This window comes from Chiloscyllium plagiosum, chromosome 9 (genome assembly GCF_004010195.1).
Source record: "Chiloscyllium plagiosum isolate BGI_BamShark_2017 chromosome 9, ASM401019v2, whole genome shotgun sequence".
NCBI lineage: Eukaryota > Metazoa > Chordata > Chondrichthyes > Orectolobiformes > Hemiscylliidae > Chiloscyllium > Chiloscyllium plagiosum.
Genome location: NC_057718.1, coordinates 94,878,102 through 94,901,098, shown reverse-complemented (window position 1 = coordinate 94,901,098; position 22,997 = coordinate 94,878,102). Strand labels below are relative to the sequence as shown.

At 39.8% G+C, this 22,997-nt stretch overlaps 1 protein-coding gene and 1 long non-coding RNA gene across 5 annotated transcripts in view; one reads left to right on the top strand and one right to left on the bottom strand.

Moving 5' to 3' along the window:
- The window catches only part of LOC122553073, a 64,536-nt gene extending 56,467 nt beyond the window's left edge, over window positions 1–8,069 (top strand). Inside the window, exon 3 of the long non-coding RNA XR_006312612.1 lies at window positions 7,992–8,069. This is a non-coding gene — a long non-coding RNA (uncharacterized LOC122553073). The remainder of the gene's footprint in view (window positions 1–7,991) is intronic.
- Window positions 1–18,361, bottom strand: part of LOC122553071 (GDNF-inducible zinc finger protein 1-like) — a 51,465-nt gene extending 33,104 nt beyond the window's left edge. The window contains exons 1-2 of one of the 4 annotated variants that reach the window (XM_043696554.1): window positions 17,939–18,361; window positions 2,231–3,577 (exon numbers count right to left, since the gene is read on the bottom strand). In XM_043696554.1, the coding sequence (XP_043552489.1) occupies window positions 2,231–3,576 (1,346 nt within the window). In that variant the 5' untranslated portion in view covers window position 3,577; window positions 17,939–18,361. Of the gene's footprint in view, window positions 1–2,230; window positions 3,578–11,490; window positions 11,512–17,938 lie in introns of those variants that run through there. The other 3 variants (XM_043696558.1, XM_043696557.1, XM_043696556.1) reach the window with 3 other exon arrangements.
- Window positions 18,362–22,997: the final 4,636 nt, after the last annotated feature.

Here is a 22,997-nt window from a genome sequence, read left to right as displayed (position 1 = left end):
CCATTCTCTCACCATCTAGAACATATTGACAAATGCGTAGGCTTGGAATGATAGATCAATATCATTTCAAATTCTGAATCAATGGAATACTAACTGATGAAACCCACTGAAAGTATAACCACACAAATTGTCAACTGTATGAATGTTGAGATATCCACATCAAGTGAGTGAGCTAAACAAAAATGATTTATTACTAGCTTCTAGATACTTCTACAAAAGCAAAATACCGTGGACTCTGGAAATTAAAATATAACATGGAACATTAGTGCAACACAGGCTCTTCGGCCCTCGATGTTGCGCCGACCTACGGAAACAATTTGAAGCACATCTAACCTACACTATTTCATTCTTGTCCATATTATTATCCAATGACCATTTAAATGCCCTTAAATCTGGCGAGTCTACTACTGCTGCAGGCAGTGCATTCCACGCCCTTACTACTGAGTAAAGAATCTACTTCTGACATCTGTCCTATATCTATCCCCCCTCAATTTAAAGCTATGTCCCCTCGTTCTAGCCATCTCCATCTGAGGAAAACGGCGCTCACTGTCCACCCTATCTAACCCTCTGATTATCTTATATGTCTCAATTGAGTCGCCTCTCAAACTGCTTCTCTCTAATGAAAGCAGCCTCAAGTCCCTTAGCCTTTCCTTATAAGATCTTCCCTCCATACCAGGCAACAGCCTAGTATATCTCCTCTGAACCCTTCACAAAGCTTCCACATCTTTCCTATAATGCAGTGACCAGAACTGTACTCAATACTCCAAATGTGGCTGCACCAGAGTTTTGTACAGCTGCAGCATGATCTCATAGTCCCAAAACTCAATCCTTCTACCAGTAAAAGCTAACACACCGTATGCCTTCTTCACAACCCTATCAACCTGGGTGGCAACTTTCAAGAATCGATGTACCTGGACACAGAGATCTCTCTGTTCATCTATAGTTCCAAGAATCTTACCATTAGCCCAGTAATTTGTATTCGTGTTACTCCTTCCGAAGTGAATCACCTCACACTTTTCTCCATTAAACTCCATTTGCCATCTCTCAGCCCAGTTCTGCAGCTTCTCTATTTCACTCTGTAATCTAAAACATCCTTCGACACTATCCACAACTCTACCAACCTTAAGTGTCATCTGTAGACTTACTAACCCATCCTTCTATGCCCTCATCCAGGTCATTTATATAAATGACAAACAATAGTGGACCCAAAACAGATCCTTGTGGTACCCCACCCGTAAATGATCTCCAGGATGAATGTTTCCCATCAACCACCACCATAAAATTTTCTTTCAGCTAGCCAATTTGATCCAAACCGCTAAATCACCCTCAATCCCATGCCTCCATATTTTGTGTAATAGCCTACTGTGGGGAACCTTATCAAACGCCTTACTGAAATCCACATACAACACATCAACCGCTTTTCCCTCATCCACCTGTTTGGTTACTTTTACGAAGAGCTCAATAAGGTTTGTGAGGCACGACCTACTCTTCACAAAACCATGTTAACTGTCCCTAATCAACTTATTCATCTCTAGATGATTATAAGTCCTATCTCTTATAACCCTTTCCAACACTTTACCCACAACCGAAGTAAGGCTCACAGGTCTATAATTTCCAGGGTTGTCTCTACTCATTTTCTTGAACAAGGGAACAACATTTGCTATCCTCCAGTCTTCTGGCATTACTCCTGTAGACAATGATGCCACAAAGATCAAAGCCAAAGGCTTGGCAATCTCCTCCCTGGCTTCCCAGAGAATCCTAGGATAAATCCCATCCATCCAGGGGATTTACCTATTTTTGCACTTTTCAGACTTGCTAACACCTCTTCCTTATGCACCTCAATCATATTTTGTCTAGTAACATGTATCTCAGTATTCTTCTCGACCACAGTATTCACATCAGGTTAAGATAATGACAAAAAGTATTCATTTAGTGCTTCCTCTACCTCCTGACTCCATGCACAACTTCCCACTACTATGCTTGATTGGCCCTAACCTTACTCTAAAATAAAATAGAAAGTGGTCTATAAACCAAGCAGATATTTGGAAAAAGGGTATTGTGAAGAAACCTTAACTCAGTTTCCCACTTCATACATGTTATCTGACTTAAGTATTTCTTGCATTTTCTGTTTACATTATGTGACATTTAAAACATTTCAATATGGACTCCTTTATGTAATATAAAGAAACAAATCAGTTCTGAAAGCATTATGTGTATAAATTGTTAATACCTCACGTGAGTGTTGTAAGCAGACCGTTGAGCAAAGCTAGCTGGACAAAACTGGCATTTATATGGTTTTTCACCAGTATGTGTTCTGATGTGAACAGTGAGTCCACATTTTGAACTAATAATTTTGTCACAATAAGGACAGGTTTGAGGAGTCCTTCTCTTCTCATGCACTCTCCTAACATGGTCATTGATGTCCTTTTGCCGCTTAAATCGCTTGTCGCACAGTGAACAGGCAAAGGGGCGCTCATTGTTGTGAACAGTCAGTCTGTGCTGCCTTAGGTTCTGATGATTGGAAAAAAGCTGAGAACACATACTGCAGCTATACTTTATGACAATAGTAATATCATGCTCAACACTCATGTGAGTTTGGTATGGTTTCAAGAAGTGAAAAATCTGGTGACATTTGTCGCACGTGTAACTCTGAGGCATACGCTTGGACACACTCCTGGTAATTTTTTTCAGCTCGCTACTCTCTGAGCCATCAAACTCATCATGCATTTCATCGTCATCTCCCAAACAATGTAATTTCTTGATCACAATTCGTGTTTTTGGTGATTCTGTCTGGCTTATTGAATCAGTTTTACAATCACCTTTTTGACCAAGATCATCAGCACTATCAGTATCTTCTTTGTTCATCTCTTCTGTGGTATAGGTAGTTGATTTAACTATTCCTGTGCTAGGATCAATAACAGTGATTGACTCAGTGACTTCTTTTGCATTTCCCTGTTGTTTGCAATGTTCCATCTGTGATTGGCCAGTATCCAAGGTTTTCTTTTTTGATAGTTTGTCCCAAAGTCTGTTCTTCATTGGTGTAGCAACAATTCTCGATGAACTGTCTACCTCCTGACTGTCCAGATGCTGTGAGTTTGTTGTAGTCCAAGTATTTCCAGGCTTATCAGCAAACTGATACTCTTGGCAAACTTGTACCTTTAAATCTGGGTTCTCCTCTGATAGCTCATCCTTCAGATGTGCGCAAGCTTCAACAAGATCTTTACATTCCAGTCTTTCAGCAACATCCTGCATTCGGTATACTTTCTGAGGCTCAATCTCCATTTTTGCTGTGTATACAAATTCTAAAAAAGAGGTAAAATCCTCAGTGTAAATATCCTGCAATGTGACCGTTGTTTCCTTTTTCTCAGACAGTTCATCTCTGAGGAATATTTCTTTGAAGTAATTGCTAGAGGCAGCCAGCACTGCTCTGTGAGCTGCAAACTCTTCTTGAACCCCAAGGTGCTCTGTGTGGACAGTCACATCACAGAGATGGCCAAGTTGATAGAAAGAATGCAATGCATTTAGAAGATTTGAAGCAGCAGCCTTTGATTCCATCGTAACTTTGTATGGAGCCATCCTTTTGGAATAGAAACAGAAAAATATAAAAATGGAATAAAACTGAATACTTAAACACTACGAACTTAGATATGAAAAATATCTACATTTTCCCCCTTATTTTTCTACTGCTTTTCATAGATTCCTTAGATTAAAAGCGATAAGGAGACTGCTCCTAAGTAATCACACAACATCAGGTTATAGTCCAACGGGTATATTTGGAAGCACTAGCTTTTGGAGTGCTGCTCCTTAACCACCTGAAGGAGTGCGCTCCGAGAGCTAGTGCTTCCAAATATACCTGTTGGACTATAACATTGTACTCCCCAGTTCAACATTGGCATCTCCAAAGCATCGCTCCTAAATAAAAATGTTTCACTTATTTTTGCAATGTAAAAATTTACAATCTTCAAAATTGCTGTACTAGCTTCTTAAAAACAATGTAACACAACAAAGTGACGAGTGTCAGACACAAGAATTATTTTTGGAATCCATTAGGTTCATTTATGAATCCCCCTGAATCTGGAGATCCCAATCTGAAAATGTCTGGATTGAATTAATGCTCTCAAATGTGGCAATAATGGACAACTAATTACAAATATAAAGGCATTGTGATGCTGTGCATAATTTAACTTGACACTTTCATCATTCAGGAAAGAGGGCTACATTCATAGAGTCATAGAGATGTACAGCATGGAAACAGATGCTTCGGTCCAACCTGTCCATGCCAACCAGATATCCCAACCCAATCTAGTCAGTTTCCTGCTGCTGGAAAAGGAAAATAAAAAAGCGAGGTGCCACAATATAGTCTTTGTTATAGCACCTACACTTATATATCAATCTCACATGATGCTACATTAACATCAGGTTGAGCTGGTACTTGCTGTTCTCTTTATGGTATATTGTATTGACGTTTTCTGCGTAATTTTCCCTCTTTGAATATTCAGGACATTTTACAAATCTTTTAGCATATAGCAGAAAATAAATATCCACAAATCCAAACTCTTGCCGCACATTTTTGTTACAGTTTATATTGACATGCAACATTGAAAATCATTGTGTAATCCATGGAAAAGGAAGATTTGTTTGTAAATTATGTAGTTCAGAACCACTGGACATCCCAAAGCAGTTTACAGCCAATGACGTCATTGAGAATTGCAGTCACTTTGCAATGCAGGGAAATGCAACAGCTGATTTGCACACAGCAAACGCCTACATACAACAATGTATTAATGACCAGTTCATTTTTTTGTAATACCGATCGAGAGATAAACATTGACCAGGACACCTGGATAACACACTTGCTCTTCACCAGAAAAAAGCAGTATATGATCTCTTACCATCACATAGAACAGAATTAAAAGAATGCAGCTCTGATTTACAGTACTCACACTTGACTCCAGACTGTTAACCTATAATTCTGCTCTCAACTCTCTGGGTGGGATTTGAACTCTTATCCTTGTGACTACTTAAAGGTGAGACTAATACTAACTGTGCTATGATGTAACCAGTCTTTATGTAATGACTGTGCTATATTTTCATGAACCAGTAGAATTAAACAGTGTCCATAATAAATTTACTTTCCATTTTATTTCAATAAAAAATGTATAATTCCCAAAATAAAGCTTTAAACAAAAAATACATTGCACAATAACATGATTACATCAAAGCACTGAATTAATCATGTGTCCTCTAATACCGAAATTAAAGATCTTACTTCAAGCTCTCAGACTCTTCCTAATATCTGAGCATCACTGAATATTTTGAATCACAGCAGTTTGACAAGATTTCAGCTATATCTGTGCTTGCCAAGTATATGCAATTTGCAGAATTTCTCTCCATGTAATCTATGTATTAGCACATGATCATGGTTTTGTGTGGGAATGCAAATGTTTTGAAAAGATTTTCAAACAGGTTGAATTCTTAAAACTATGTTAGGCATATAAATACATTTAACTATTGATTAACAACAGAGTTTTTGTTACGACTTTCGCAGGTAGAAAGTATCCATAATCATGATTTCTTTGTCTGTGGTGAGAAGAGTTTGTAAACAATGTAGTTTATTTTTAGTCACTTATAGACTTCGCCAAAAATGCAGCTTGAAAATTGTTTTCTGAACCGTATGAGACTTAAGAAATTTATGGAAAGTTGGAAACTGCAAATTATAAATTTAAGTATTTTATCAGGTCAATGTTATTCATATAAATTTACATTTGTTAAAGACTTTGTAAGCCATATAACTCTCAATTGGTGCGTTATTGAGAAAATGTTCTGCTCCTATTGGGGGTCAGGAATTGAAGACTAGGGTTTGATATTAGGAGACAGTGAGGCCTGCAGATGCTGGAGATCAGTTGAGTGTCTGTTGCTGGAAAAGCACCTGAAGGGCTCTGGCCCGAAACGTCGATTTTCCTGTTTCTCTGATGCTGTCTGACCTGCTGTGCTTTTCCAGCAACACACACTCAACTTGGGTTTGATATTGTTGAATGGTGACACTATGCTGAAATCAGATCTCATGGACTGTAGCCTATCGAGCAGTTTAAAATTTAATTACTATGCTTTCACACATATATTCAATTTAGTTATTTTTGAAAACTAATTTAAGGAAAACTTGAGGACTAATTTCAAAAGGCTGATCAGGTAAAATTTCTGGGTTTTTTTGAACTAGTAAGTGTTTATATCTATTGTGCATACGATTGAGTGTGAATAGGAGTGACTGATGTTTAAATTCCAGAAGAGTTCATAAACGCGAAAAAGAGACAGGCAGAAATGAAAACAAAAATAGCAGAAAATACGCAGTCAGATAGGTTGCATTTGTGGAGAGAGGAACAGAATTAGTGTTTTAGGTCAATAAAAGCAAAATACTAGATACTGAAAATCTGAAACAGACACAAAGAATGCTGGAGAAACTTAGCAGGTCTAGCAGCAACTGTAGAAAGAGGGAGTTAACTTTGAGTCTGGTATGACTTCTTCAAAACTTGTTTAAAATCAATGACATTTCACAGCATAGGTAGTATCTTGCTTCAGTTTGAAGTTTTAAAAGTAATATTGGAAAGCAAAGACTTTTTTCTTTTTTCCCATAAATATTTAAATTTTCTAGTTACTGAAATGTGGCAAGTAGCAAATCTTTAAATTTAACAAGTTAAATTTTGAAAGCAAAAAATCCTCCATCAATAATAGCTTGCTGACAGAATATAAACATAGATTAAACTGCAATCGCTCTGGTATTTCTAGATCTTCCCACATACATAACTTAATAACCACCACATGCGGATCTCCCACTTTCCAACTAATTGTTTGCTTCAAAACCAACAGTCCTCTCCATAAGTTCCAGACCTTCTTTCTCAACCCGTACTGATGGACATATCCAACAATCTCTCTTAATTACAGCAACTATCTTATTTGCTTGTATCAACCATTATAAGTGCATTCCCGGAGGTAACTGCAGAAGAACTACATAGTAACTATATGGGAAAATATTGTTACTAGACAGACAGAAAACAAAAGGTGAAAGTAGTGGAAGGATAGAGACAGTAACAGGAAGAAACAAAGAATGCACAGGCAGAGATAAAATGCTAATTGCTTGAGTAATGCCCATGAAGATGATCAATACATTGTACCTGATGTTTCTTTCATATAATAAGGGAGGATCCTATTTTATCATGAGCACTAACACTAAAGAGTCCATGTTTATTTAAACACAAGTTAGCAACATAAAATATACATGTGTTTAACTGTGTGTTTCACGCACCAATATTGATTACAAGAATTGACTGTGTTTTATATTATCTTTTCATACCCAAGCTAAAGTTCAAAACAAAAACCTTGAAGACAAGAGATGAAGTTGTACTGCGACATGTAGTGTTTAGTAGGAAATAGTGTGGCTGGCAGAGACATCCTTTCTATATCTTAATTAACTATCAACACTGAAGAAGGAAACTGAACATATGAAGCTTGAATGATGAAACTCAGTAATTTATTTTGCAAAGTTAACAAATCAATTACTTTAACATATTAATGCAAAAATCAAAATAATTGAAAAGATGATGTCAAAAGAGCAAAGGAATTGCATTTAGTTAGCGCCTAATGTTTTCAGGGCATCCAAAATGTTTTACAATCAATTCATTGCTTTTTAGGCAAATGCAGCAGCCAAACAAATGGCAAATAAATGACAAATTATTCTACTTTTGTTGGTTTGTTCGATGCGTTGGTTAGAATGAGGAAATTGGCAGGGATAATATGGCATGGGGACGTTTACATCCAGCTGAATAGACATTGGAGATTAGAACTGCAGTATATCCTTGCAAAGCACTGAAACATTAGACAAGATTTTATGCTCAATTTATAATCTTTTGATTCTAGCATGCTAACAACCAAACCAAGTTGGCAACAGTAAATCATACGAATTTTTAAAAATGATTTTTGATTTTTTCTATGGCAAGAAACTCCACATACTTCCGCTGACTACAAAGTAAACTTGATCAGCTATCTGGATTTTTGTGATGCACTGGAATTTAATTTCAAGTAGCTACATAAAGTAGCATTCAGGATGGAGACACAGATACAACACCCCAGGTCACAATGTGCTTCAGGAAATTGCTGTGGAACAATCTTATTAAGTTTACATCAACTCTAACCCCAATTGACTGAAGTGTCATCCTCAACAGGAAGTGGTTGAAGAAGTTCTTGTCCTGGATTCCTCCCAATACATCATATTGGATGCAAACTCCTCAATAGGGTTTTGGATTTGCCATTAGTCTTATGAATTAAATAAATGCTTATGGAAGTTGACAACAAAGTCTGTATGTTCAATATGCTTTGGTTATTAAAAAGTACATAATATATTGAAAATTGATTCACCAGATGTAAAAGTTATTTGAACCTTCTCACTAATAAAGTTGAAGTATTTCCTCTGGGAAGCAGTTGGTAAGATTTTCCTAGTAGCATAGCAGTGGAGTTCTGGATCACCTTCAGTCCACTTTGATACTCAAATCTTTTACAGGTTAAATTTCATAAAATTAAACAATTCCGTTATTTTCTAAAAATTCCTGTCTTCAAGTCAGATATTTTGTTCATGTATTTTGCCTAAGCTTCAATGTGAAGGGGCAGGATGTTGCAACCAACAAAATTACCTGCTCTTCCTTTTTAAATTGAGAACTCATTGCTCTCCAGGGAGAACACAAACATGACACCCCTGAGGCTTGGCTCATGTATGAACAACTTTCAGACATGACGAGAACGCCCTGGTCGTCGTCTTCAAAAAAAAAAGAAATGCGACATCAAAGCAGACAAGATGAACTTTAGTTACACGGTGGATTTTGAACAAATAATCTTTTATCATTATATTTGAAAGAAAGAACAGATACGAGAGCCAACTTGCTTCTATTCTCTGGGTTTATGTGCCTCAGTATAAGACACAGATGTCCCTCCAAAACTATATCAAACAAACAGCACGTTAGAAAGAGAAACAGAAATTGCTGGAGAAACTGCGGTCTGGCAGCATTTGTGGAGAGAAAGCAGACTTAGCAGTCCAGGGACCCTTCTTTGGAACAGTTCTAAAGAAGGATCGCTGGACTCTAAATGTTAGCTTTGCTTTCTCTCCGCAGATGCTGCTAAACATGCTGAGTGTCTCCAGCAATTTCTGTTTTTCTTTCAAATTTACAGCAGCTGCAGTTCTTTGCTTTATTTTAGGATACCTACAAGTTTGATTATTTCTTGCACATATGGATTGGTTTGCATGCATGGCAAGTACCAAACAGAAAGTGCTGTGTGCTGTCTGTTGGGTATTGCATCGTTTCTCAGCAATGAACTAAGACCCCCATTGTTAGCAATCAAACTAGAACTAATGCAGTTCTACACAATGTAATACATGTCACCCTTAATCTACATACTAAAAGTTCTTTTGCTAAAGATATTTGCATTTTGCTTAAAAAAATGCTGCAAGCTATTTTGTTCTTTTTTCCATTTTTAATTACCCTGGTTGGACACATTATTAAATAGCTCTGTAGTAGGTGGAACTTGAATACAAACTCCTAGCCCAGAGGTAGGGACACTACTATGTGCTACATATTTTGGTTTGTTTCACTGCAAATTAGAGTAACTTAATTGTGAACAGTTATTGACAATGACACTTTATTGGTCAGAGTATTGAGTACTGGAGTTGGGAGGTCATGTTGCGGCTGTACAAGACATTGGTTAGGCCACTGTTGGAATATTGTGTGCAATTCTGGTCTCCCTGGATAGGAAAAATGTTGTAAAACTTGAAAGAGTTCAGAAAAGATTTACAAGGATGTTGCCAGGGTTGGAAAATTTGAGCTATAGGGAGAGGCTGAACAGGCTGGGGCTGTTTTCCCTGGAGCGTTGGAGGCTGAGGGGCGACCTTATAGAGGTTTACAAAATTATGAGGGGCATGGATAGGATAAATAGACAAAGTCTTTTCCCTGGGGTCGGGGAGTCTAGAACTAGAGGGCATAGGTTTAGGGTGAGAAGGGAAAGATATAAAAGAGACCTACGGGGCAACTTTTTCACACAGAGGGTGGTATGTGTATGGAATGAGCTGCCAGAGGAAGTGGTGGAGGCTGGTACAATTGCAACATTTGCAAGGCATTTGGATGGGTATATAAATAGGAAGAGTTTGGAGGGATATGGGCCAAGTGCTGGCAGGTGGGACCAGGTTGGGTTGGGATATCTGGTCGGCATGGATAGGTTGGACCGAAGGGTCTGTTTCCGTGCTGTACATCTCTATGACTCTATGACAACTGTAAATTATAATGGAATTAAGGAAAATATTATAGTCATACCATCAATGCATGCTCAAAAATTACTGAATGGACAGAAGGATTCTTCTCTTGGAAGAAACATTCCCCAATTTTTAAGATTAGCAGATGATGTCATAAATAATCCTGGAGGGCAAACCAAAAGATTGTCTGGGAAGACACACACACATTACCCTGTCCATACAAAGTGGACCACAGTATTTCAGATAATCTAAAACAATGGTACAAGCAAATAACTCAATTTCCTTTCAGCAACGGTTCTCAATAGACAAGACAAATCTGTTTCACTCACATAGCATTTTTAATAACAAGAAAGACTACACCATTTTAGATTTTTAAAACAACTTAAAAATTCATCACTAATTTGATCGAACAAAAATCTCAAGAATTTTATTGATGATTTTCTGTTCTTTGATGATAAAAATTGTTTTCCATGTACTCTGTGTCAAGTTGATATTTGACATCCAGTCAAAATGAGTATTCTATTCCAGTTTATTTTAGTCAAACAGCCAGTATGACTAAGTAAAATTCCAGACAGTAAATCAAAAAATAAAGGTGCGTTAACAACTGAAATGTGTGTGGTGTGAGATGATAAACACATTAAGCAAGGGCTAAACACAAGCCTGAAGACAGTAGCTAAATTCTTATTTTCACAGGCAACTCTGAACAGTTCTATCTTTGTGCTTTGTCAAAATTCATTGAGATTTTTGTTACCACCTCAGTCACTAAAATTCATAAAGTTCATAAAATTGAAACATTTCTTTTTATCTTAGAATTAAAACAGCTTTTATTCTCATTGCATTCATTTAAGTGCAGTGAAAAGTTTGTAATGTCACCTCTTAGCCACATCTTAGGTACACATACTTTAAGTGCTGCTACAGATATGAAATAGTTTAAAAAAAAGACGAGTTTAAAAAGTATCTTAAAAGTACTTTAGTTATAATCCCTTTTCACTGAGTCCATGCCCACTGGACTTCAGAACACAAGGCCTTGCTGCCTCCATGTGCTGACTGCTGTCCCAAAAGCATTTCCAGGACTTGTCGCCCCAGCTGCCCTGGTCTCACTTTGCTCCCACTCCGGGCTTCAGACCATGATTTGTCTCCCAGCTCAGCCCAAGCTCACTCTGCTCCCCAGCCACGGCTGGGTTCCATGACTGGACACTAACCTAAGGACTCGACCCAAAAGGTTGGCCCAGCCTTGGTCTACTCCAACTCCGGGGGCCGTCAGAATTCGCTTCCCGCACTGGGACTCATCTCCCACACCAGGCTGGTCTCATTCCCGCCATTCGGGGCAGTTTAATAAGTTAAAAGTTGGGTGAGGGTAAGAAAAACTGCTAAGGGGACAAAAAGAAAGAGGAAGGAAAAGGAACTGGTGAGGACAGATGCTCCGGCTGGAGTGTCTCTCTCTGCCGCCATCTTGCAACTTGTAGATGCTGCCATACCTGCTGAGCTTTTCCGCCAATGTTCTGTTTTTGTGTAAACATTTTAACTTGCACTGTGAAAAGCTGATAGTGGTGAGGTCCTGGTGAATGGAGTGACTCTGGTAGATCTGTGCCATCTGGTTGGAATAGGCAAGCTGTGCATGCTTCCTATTGAATGTCTGTAAATAAAAAAAGTGGACAAAAAGCAGTCCTCTGCTCTGTCCAGGTCATAATAGAAATGTGTTCTTCAATTGCCTTTTATCATTTCAAATCTCTGGCATAAAGCAGCATCATGATGTATCTTTACATTTTCCACTCTTTAAAAATACAATGTCAAAAACTGGCAGTGCATCAACTTTGTTGATCATTATCCTCTATCAGTGTTGCAATTAGTAGGACAAAGACTTTTTTCATTAACTCCAGCAAATTCCAGGGCTTTCTGCTTCCGCTCTGTCACTTCTCAGTAAAGGACAGAACTTCTCTTTCCTAATTGTTAGAAATGGGATAAAAGTGTTGTTTTTGCAGATATAGAAAAAGCATACAGAAAAGGGGTACAGCAAGAGAACTATTAACTCTGCAGGTATTTCGGGAAGAATATCTCTACTTTTCAGTGCATAATTATGGATAATTAAGTACTAACTTTAATATAAATTTATTAAAGAAAATAATCCCTTTTACCATAATGTTTAAAACAACAGTTTCAGCAAAAAGCTAAGATTACTGAAACATATAAGCGAAGCACGAAAAAGATACATTGTTAAGATGCATGTACAAGAATGGAATGTACCTATGGATAATGAAAGAAGTTACAAAGGGGAACATCGAGATAAGAGTTTAGCCTTATGACAGCACGTGCAAGGGGGAAATTGCCAACTTGAAAAGAAAGGGGCAATGGGCGTGGAGCATAGATGGGTAGAGGTGAAATAGTAAGAGAGATTGGGTAATTAAGAGTCTGGAGAGATGACCTCAGCTCAAAGGGTATAACTGGACACTAACCTAAGTTCTAAATTGCTTTATTTGCTTATGCAATTGAGGCCCGTGCTTGCAAGTTCGTAATAAATTGTCTTGTTTCCAGTTTTGGTGGTCTCGTCTAAATTTTATTGATTTTGTTTCTAACATGATGAAGGGCTTTTGCCCGAAACGTCGATTTCTCTGCTCCTCGGATGCCGCCTGAACTGCTGTGCTTTTCTAGCACCACTCTAATCCAGAGTCTGATTTCCAGCATCTGCAGTCATTGTTTTTTTACCCACTTCTCAGTAAAGGAGACCATCTACACTGAGCATTTGAACTGAAATTTTACTGATCATCAACTTACTTCATATTACAAATCCTAGCTGCACATAATCCACAATCCTCTTGTAGTGGAATAGTTAAATCCTTACACAGAAGATAGAGGTTTATATTCAAGAAGATTGTTATTGGGTCCACTGTTCTAGTAAAATTCCAGCACAATACGAAACTACCCTTCCTAGTCTCTCTCAGCTCAGTGTCTTCACCAACTTCAAAGATTTATCTATGTTGCCCTTAAAATAAGTTAGTTCATGACTTTTAATGCTATCAAAAACATATTTTCAGGTTCTTTTAGAAAATACCTCACGCCACTTCACCCAATTACTATTATCTTTTATAGCGACACATTTAAATTTTACTTGTCTTATCAAGACCTATGCCTTACACTTCAAATGGAACTCCCATTTTCCTTGGTTTCAGAGACAGTATGCCAGAGACTAATGTGCTGAGGACATGGGTTTGAATTCCACCTAGGCAAATGGTAAAATCTAAACTCAAACCTCCGAAATTAAAAGTTGGTTAAATGGAAACCACGTTATCAAATCTGATTGTCATAAAAACTATAATGGTTCACTAATGTCTTTTAGGGAAGGAAATCTGCTACTCCCACTTTCTGATCCACAGCAATATGATTGTTTCTTAACGACCCTCTGAAGCGGAAGAGCATATCATTCAGGTTATGGGAAATTAGGGGTGAGCAACTAATGTTAGCCTTGTTAAAGAAATTCATGTCCCATGCAAGAATATTAAAAATACTCACTTTTAGACTCTATTCCCAAAATTATAATCCCACACTGGGGATACACTATGGGGCAGAAAAGAGAAAAACTTCCATCTAAATTAGGAGTCCCTCTTCATTTCAAGTCTCAAACTTTCTTTATCTTCTATCCTTTACAAGCTTGCTTATTCCTGATTTATTGGAATAATTAAGACAAAATCTTCTGAGGAAACTGGCTAAAGTTGCAAATGTGTCACTCTATATGCTTTTCCTCTTTCCTAAACAGTTGTGATCAAAGTTTTTCTCAATTTTCACTGCACTCTTCCTTGGATTCAAAACTGTGAAAATATGCGATCATTCTTTGCGTTTTGCAATTTAGAGGCTTTTAAAAAAGAAATTACAAAAATGGAGAAAATATTGAAAACTTGGAAAAAAATCAGTTAGCATCAGTAAAGAGAAAACTTACCACCATGATACATGCACCTGAAACAAGATAAACCATTCCTTTATCTCGATAAATGTGCGAATTGAACTGGTTGTCTAACATTTTTTTCTTTTATTTCAGTTTTGCAGTCTTTGTTTTCATTTGTAATTCTAAAACTTAGTATCACTTAAACACAACTTTCCGAGTAATCTCATCCCTTTTATTCTGCACTATCATTTCTTTTAGGAAACATTAATTAAAAAAGCTTTGCTGGACCAATCATTAAACCTTTTAAAAAGTTCTGAAGTAAATACAACACCTTTTTGACAGAACTCTATTTAACACACGGAATAACAAAGTCAAATTAATTAAATATTTTCTACCTTCAGTACTTTTGCACACAAATTGATTTATCCAATTTAACACATACCATTCATTAGCAGCGAACTTTGAATTTTTTTAGGTAAAATTTTACAAGTGAATTCAATTTTGATGAAGGATCACAGACCTGAAATACTAACACTGTTTCTCTCTCCACAAGTGCTGTCAATATTTTCAGTCCTTTTATTAACAACTACAGTTATACTTTGTATCAATCCACGACAAAGCACATTATAGAAAGTCTGAAGGAGTTTTAAGGAAAACACAGAGAAGGCAACAAGGAATGAGGATAGTAAATACAAACCTTACCAGTAATACCCAACAGGATTATTCATTTTTTTAAAAAATCACTGTCATCATCAGTGTTTTAACAAAATAACACTAGACCTGTGCATTACCAATCTGTTCTTTCCCATTCTAAGTGCTAATTTCCCAACATCTTCAAACTCTCCCAACAGCCACACAAAACATTTTCCCTTCACCTTTGTGGGTGGAATGTGATATTGGTTGAAATGTGTAACGCCATTCTCAATCCCATGCAAACTGCAGTCCCATGTTGGCCTAATGTTTTCCATTTTAATGCCTTATTTTAACTGTTTGCCCCACGTTCCTTAAGAGAAGTTTGTTGCACTGCATTTCCACTGGTCTGCTCGTGGGAGACTGCTCTGAGGAGTTTCCAGTGCATAAGTGACCACAAGTGAAAGACACTGCCAGCAGAGATACATAATACTGTTGACAGACAAGCTGCAAGTTTCAGCCCCTCCACCCACACTGGCTGAAGTGCCTCTATTTCATTTAATAAAAGCCCAGCACTTTGATAGTACACAGCTGAATCTTTGGTTGCCTATGGACTGGGAAAAGTCAGATCAGTGATGGATTTCCTTAGCAAGTGTGTAGAGGACGACACGCTAAAGGAGTTAATCCATATATTCCACAATCGGAAACCATGGAAGGAGGAGGAAACCTATACCTTATTGAAGACCAGGTATGCTGCGCTCAAGTCAACACCCATACCTTTACAGAAATTCTACTAATGACCTCCAGATGGCCATCAGAGATGCCAAAAGGCAATACCAGACTAAGTTAGAGACCCAAACTAACCACATGGACACCTGCCACCTGTGGCATGGCTTACATAATTGGATACAAAACGTAGCAGAACAGAATAGCTGACGAAAACACATCCCTCCCTGATGCACTTAATGCTTTTTATGCTCAGTTTGAGCAGAATGCCAGTGAAACAGGGTCACCTGACCCAACAGTCCTAGACACACCTGTTCCCTCAGTCACCACTGCTGATGTCAGATCAGCTTTCTTGAGAGTGAACCCAGGGAAAGCAACTGGCCCAGATGGAGACCCCAGGCATGCATTCAGCTCCTGTGTGGACCAGCTGATGGAAGTATTTGCTGACATTGTTAACTTCTCCTTGCTACAATCTGAAGTCCACACCTGTTTCAAGATTACCACCATCATCCCAGTTCCAAAGAAAACAGAACAGTACAGCACAGTGCAGTACAGGCCTGTCAGCCCTCGATATTGTGCTGACCTTTTATTCTACTCTAAGATCAAACTAAGCTACATACCCTTCATATTACTATCATCCAAGTGCCTAAATATGCAACGTACTTCAACTACTATCACCAGTGGTTCTGACCCCCATAATTATAAATTGCTTCAAAATGTTAGTGATGGCTGACATCAACTCTAGCCTCCCAGCCTACCCCAATTGCTTGCAATTTGCCTACAGACACAAGTCCACAACAGATGCCATTTCCCTAGTCCTACACTCATCCCTGCAACATCTGGATAAAGATACCTACAGCAGGATTCAACTATTGACTACAGCTCTGCCTTCAAAACTATAGTCCCAACCAAACTAAGTTTCAAACTCAGAGACCTAGGCCTCACTCTGCCCTGTGCAACTTCCTAGATCATCTTCCTGACCCATAAACCACAATCAGTGAAGATAGACAACAACTACTCCTCCATGGCAATCCTCAACACCGGCACCCCAAAAAGATGCGCACATAGCCCCCTACTATATTCCCTGTACACTCATGACTGAGTGGCCAAATTTTATCCAAACTCCACCTACAAGTTTGTTGACGACACCACCGTGTTAGGCTGGATATCAAACAATGACGAGGCAGAACGTAGGAAGGAGACAGAATACTTGGCGACATGGAACAAGGATAACAAGTTCTCCCTCAATGTCAGCAAAAATAAAGAATTGATCATTGACTTCAGGAAGCAGGGAAGAGGGTACGCTCCTAACTACATTAATGCAACTGGAGCGGAGAGGGTTGAGAGTCAAGTTCCTTGGAGTGACAATGACCAATAAGCTGTCCTGGACCACCCACATGGATGCGACAGTCAACAAGGCACAACAACACTTCTTCCTCAGGAGGCTAAGGAAATTCAGTACATCCATAAGTACCCTCACCAACATTTACAGATGCACCATAGAAAGCAATCTATCTGGATGCATCACAGCTTCTACAACAACTGCTCTGCACAAGGCCATAAGAAACGACAGAAAGTTGTGAACACAGGCCAGACTATCATGCAAGCCAACCTCCCATCCATTGACTCCATCTACACTTCTTGTTGCTGCAGAAAGGCAGCCAACATCAAAGATGCCTCCCACCCTGGTTATGATCTCTTCTGTTAGGCAGAAGATATAAAACCTTAAACATATACCGATAGGTTCAAGAACAGTTTCTTCCCCCTGACTGCTAAATAGACCTTTCAAATCAAACGCTGGCCTTGCTTTAATACACCTTCTGTGCAACTGTAACTTTGTATACCTCTCTCTGTATGTCCTAGTACATTATGAACTGCCTCTGGTGCACGCAAAACAAAACTTTTCACTATCCTTAGGTACATGTGACAATAATAAATCAAAATCAAGTTGTGTCATGGTGGAATGGGCAAGGGGGCAGGGAGATAGCAGGTGGGCAGTGGCACAGGGGCAGCATGGAGGGAGCAGCGTGATGACCAAAGCGATGCACTGATTAACAGAAAAAATCCACAGAAAATATCCACTGCTGTGGATCCTCCTAGCATCTGGTGCCTCTCTCTTTCCTGCCCTCATCCTTCCAAACCGAGTTACTCACACCCCTCCGTAAACAAAGTTGATCTACCTGGAGATGCTACACACAGCTGTCTCCTCTCCCATTACCTGCCAGTTACACATAGACACCCCCGTGGGGCCTTGCCCGGAGTACTCAGGTTTCACACCAAACCTCCGCCCCCCCACTTGCCACAGCACCGCCCCGCCTCAGCCCCGAGGGGATTCGGGGAAGGCTGAGCCCCGACCGAACGCGATTGCCTTCATCAGCAGCTCGAACATGAACAGACTGCTTCCCGGACAGACTGACCTGCTCTCCGGTTCTCTCTCCCAAAGGTCTGGGCGGTAGACAGACCGAGGAAACAAGGGGGGGGGGGGGGGGGCAAGTGTGCCGATGATGGGCCGAGTGGAGGTGTCGGGGGTCGCTGCAGTGCCCGGAGAGGCAGGTGTGGGTCCGGGAGAGGGGGGTCGGGGCCAGGTGTGGGCCCGAGGGGATGTCTCAGGGGGCCTAAGGTGGTGGTAGCGGACACCGAGGGGTATATTGGGCTCGGTGGGCTGGAGATGGAGGGAGGAAGGCAATTGGGAGGCAGCAGATTATCTCCAAAGCGACTCCCCTGGGCCCTCGCTCCGGCGCACGCGTACTCCCACCTCGCCCCGCCCCCCTCAGCCAAACGGCCGCCCCTCGCGCTCCCCGCCAGCTGTGCGCAGGCGCCCGCCTCGGGCCCGGCAAGGGGCGGAGCGATACCGGTCGCCGGCGTTCGCTTGGCACCGCGACGTGCGCCGAAGCGGTTACGCGCCGTCCCTGGCACTGACGGCATCACGTAGAGCTCACGCATGGTCACGTGTGTCACCGACGGCGCATGCGCACCACGGCAGAAACGATGTTTGCAGGTGAATTGTTAATTTTGGCGTCACGCGGGAGCATGTGTCACGTGACAGGGCGCTGCCACTTCCCTGTCTCTTGTGGCAAAGTGATAGCGTCTCTATCTCTGAGCCAGGAGGCCCGAGTTCAAGGCCCACCTTGCCCTGTATTTGCAGGTTGATGAAGGAAAGAGGTGGATGGGCTTTTGTAGAGCCCTGAGACCATAAGACCAGAAGTTAGGCCATTCAGCCCATCGAGTCTGCTCCACCATTCAGTCATGGCTGATATGTTTCTCAACCCCATTTACTCATTGTCTCCCCACCCTGGAACCCTTGACACTCAAGAACCTATCTGTCTCAGTCTTAAATACACTTAATGACCTGGCTTCCACAGTTTTCTGTGGCAATGAATTCCAGAGATTAAGCACTCCCTGGCTGAACATGTTTCTCCTTATCTCCAACCCAAAAGGTCTTCCTTTTTTCTCTCAGGCTATTGTCTCAGATCCTAGTCTGTCCGATCAATAGAAACATTTCTCAACATTCGGTAGTCTGTATGTTTCAATTAGATCTCCCTCCCCTTCCTTCTAAACTCCATTGACTATAAACCCAGAGTCCTCAAATGCTCCTCGTATGCTAAGCTTTTCATTCCTGGGACCATTCTCTGAACCTCCATTGAACATGCTCCAGGGCCAGGTACATCCTTTCTGAGATATGAGGCCCAAAACTGTGCACTCCAAATGTGGTCTATTCAGAGCCTTATACAGACTAAGAAGTACTTTAAGATGCAAGTCCTCTCAAAATAAATGCCATCATTGCATTTGCCTTCTTAACTACTGACTCAACCTGCAAGTTTACATTGAGAGATTCCTGACTGGAACTCACAAGTCACTCTGCACTTTAGACTTATGACTTTTGTCTCCTTTAGAAAAGTGAGTCATAGAGATGTACAGCATGGAAATAGATCCTTTGGCCAACTCACCCACGATGACCAGACATCATAAATTAATCTAGTCCCATTTACCAACATTTGGCTCATATTCCTCTAAACCCTTCCTATTCATATACCCATCCAGATGCCTCTTAAATGTTGTAATTGTACAGGCCTCCACCATTTCTTCTGGCAGCTCATTCCATACATGCACCACCCTCTGCATGAAAAAGTTGCCCCTTATGTTCCTTGTAAATTTTTCCCCTCTCACCCTAAAACTATGTCCTCTAGTTCTGGAATTCTCCCATTCCGGGGGAAAAAAATGGGTATTTATCCTATCCAAGCCCCTCATGATTTTATAAACTTAATGTCATCCCTCAAGTAAAAGCAAATTACTGGGGAAGCTCGGCCTGTCGGAAGCATGTTTTGAAAGAAAGTTAAGAGCTTGTCTCTGAGCCAGGAGGCCTGGGTTGAGTTCCCACCTTCACCAGATCAGAGTAATAACATACCCAAACAGATTGAAAAAGCCCAGACTTGCACACCCTTGCCATCCAATCTTTGTCAATATTTTCAACGGATAAAACTGAATAAATTGAAACAAACAATAAAATATATTTATGGTCTGCCTGGTTATCAATCTCCATCTCACGTAGACTCCAGAACCATCCCTGCTAGATTTGCAGCCCTCTTGGGGACAACAGTTATGTCCTGGGGAATGGTAAGATATTACTAATTACATAAAAGAAACCATCGGCAAATAGACTGGTGTATGTTGTGGTTGTGCTCACAGGTACCATCTGAGCTGCTTTCTGTAGCTTCAGTGCTGGAAAATGGGATTAGAATAGAGGGATGTTTGATGAACATGATGGGCTGAAGGCCCTGATCCTGTGCTATAAAAACTCTATGACTCAATCCTTCTTATTGGTATTAGTTTAAGTTATTGATTCCTAAATGAGAAGAAATGTCCACACCAAATATTTGTCAGAAGTGAGGTTCAGTTGTTGTTGAAAAATATATGGTTATTTATTAGTTAATAGCTAATGATATTGCATCTGAGCTCATGAGAGTCTCTTTTGAAACGTCAGGCTGGATGTAAGAGTATGAACACACACCTGTTCAGAGGAAGGGTCACTGGACATGAAACGTTTACTATGATTTTTCTCCACAGTTGCTGCCAGACCTGCTGTTTTTGCTTCTGATGCTTCTGATTTACAGCATTCATAGTTCTTTCAGTTTTTAGGTACACATAACCTTTGAGTAAGATAGAAATCGCAATGGAAAATTGATTAACTCTTCCCAGGAACAGTACTTGATCCCCTGATGGGTGGATCTTCTCTTGTGCCAGTTAACCCTTTCAGTTGTTAACTATCAAATGCAACATAGGCTATGAGACAGCCCAATCTGCTACTTTATAATTCTCATGAATGGTATGTGAGAATTTATTGAACCAAGCCTGACAACACCTGATCCATTGGAGGTTATACAAATTCCAAAGTACAGTGAACCTTTCACTCTTATTCTGTAAGTTAAAGAAACTAGCATTTTGCAACCTGTTGTAATTATTTATGCACTGATATATTCATTATTGTGTTATACTTAGTTTTATTATTTTATACTATTTAATAAATTATGATTACTTGTTTGATTTGAATTGACATCATGATTTTTCAATAAGTCAACTATATATAACACACAAGCACCCTTAATTATAGTTAGTGTAATTTAGGGAAAGCAATGAAAAGCATACGGACAAGGGATTGAATGGTCTTCTGTAACAATTCCACAATCAGAATTAAATGGTCCTATTTTAAAGAGTGTCCAAAAGCAAGGAGACCCGGGGATGCACATGTACAAAGTTTTCAATGTGGCAGCATAAATTGACAAAGCCTTTGAAAAAGCATATTGGACCCCCCCATTATTTTATTGATGTTAAGCGGTTTGTTGTAGGACTGGAACAGATCACGCAAGGGAGAGGAGAGGCCTTGAGGGAACTGTAAAATTATAACAGTGAAGCTTTGCCAGATCGGGAGCAAACACAGAGGTGATGGAGAGTGGGATTTGATGCGAGTTACAATATAGGTGTTGCACTGCTTTCTTGTCCGCTCTTATCTTGTTACCTTAAGAAACAGATGACACAAAGCACTTTCACGTCTTAATTGAGACATCATTGCCATGGTTTCCATTTGAGCGCTACTTTGTGATGCTTCACTTGTGTTTGTATGTAATTTTTATTTTTAATTATTCCATTCCATTATTACATTTACATAAAAGTGTCAAGGGGAATGGAATATAAATGTGGGGAAGTTTCACTGCAGCTCATATAGGGCATTTGTGAGTCAACATCTGGAGTGCTCTGAACAGTTTTGATCCTACTTTAGATAATTGCTTTAGAAGCAGTTCAGAGAAGGTTCACTTGACTTACTTCTGATCGTCTAAGGAGCTATCATATTAAGAAAGGGAAGGTATTAAGTGTAAGCCATGGCCTAGTGGTATTTTCGCTGGACTGTTAATCTAGGGATCCAGAAAATGTTCGGGGGAGCCGGATTTGAATCACGCCATGGCAGAGTAGAAATAGAGTTCAATAAATATTTGGAATTAAAGAGTCTAATGATGACCAGGAATGCATTGCTGATTGTTGGGGGAAAAAAAAATCACCTGATTCACTAATGTACTTTAGGGAAGGACACTGCCATGATTACTGTGACTCCAGACCCACAGCAATGTGGTTAATCTTAATTGCTCTCTTGGATGAGCAATAAATGCTGGCCTAGCCAGCGATGTCCTCTTCCAGTGAAGGAATAAAAAAGAAGAAAGGTAGAACAAGGTGAGAGTTTAGAAGAATGAGAGGGAATCTCATTGAAACACGTAACATCTTAAGGGCACTAATAGGATGGGTGTTTCCTCCCGTAGAACATAGTTTAAGAATAAGAAGTCTCCCCTTTAAGACGTTTGTAAGGAGAAGTTTTTGTTCTCTTAAGTGGTCATTAGAATGTGGAATTGTCTAGAATGTAACGCATCTGAGTCATTGATTTAAATTCAGGTTGAATCAGATGATGTCGCATATGGGCTTGAAAGAGATAATACTGAGTACCATAAGCACTACCACAATAATGAAGTCACATAGCCTTCAGGAACAACAGCTTTGGATATTAAAGGAGTGAGACCTAACATCTGGATTCTTGTCAAATTCATTGTAACAATGTCTATCATGTTAATGTAACCTGTAATCAGCTGCTAACCAGCAATATACTGCATCTTGTTAACAACCAGGGATGTAGTTTTCCTCAATCACACGACACCAAACAAGCCATGTATTTTCCTGCATTTAGAGACAGTAACCTTTGTCTATCATGTTAATGTAACCTGTAATCAGCTGCTAACCAGCAATATACTGCATCTTGTTAACTACCAGGGATTCTATTACTTAGACTAGGATGTGGTTTTCCTCAATCACACGACACCAAACAAGCCATGTATTTTCCTGCATTTAGAGACAGTAACCTTTGTCTTGAGCCTCAGCACATACAGAATAGTGACTTGACATGGTCATGTGTTGCGGTGAGCTGCCATATGGATTTGG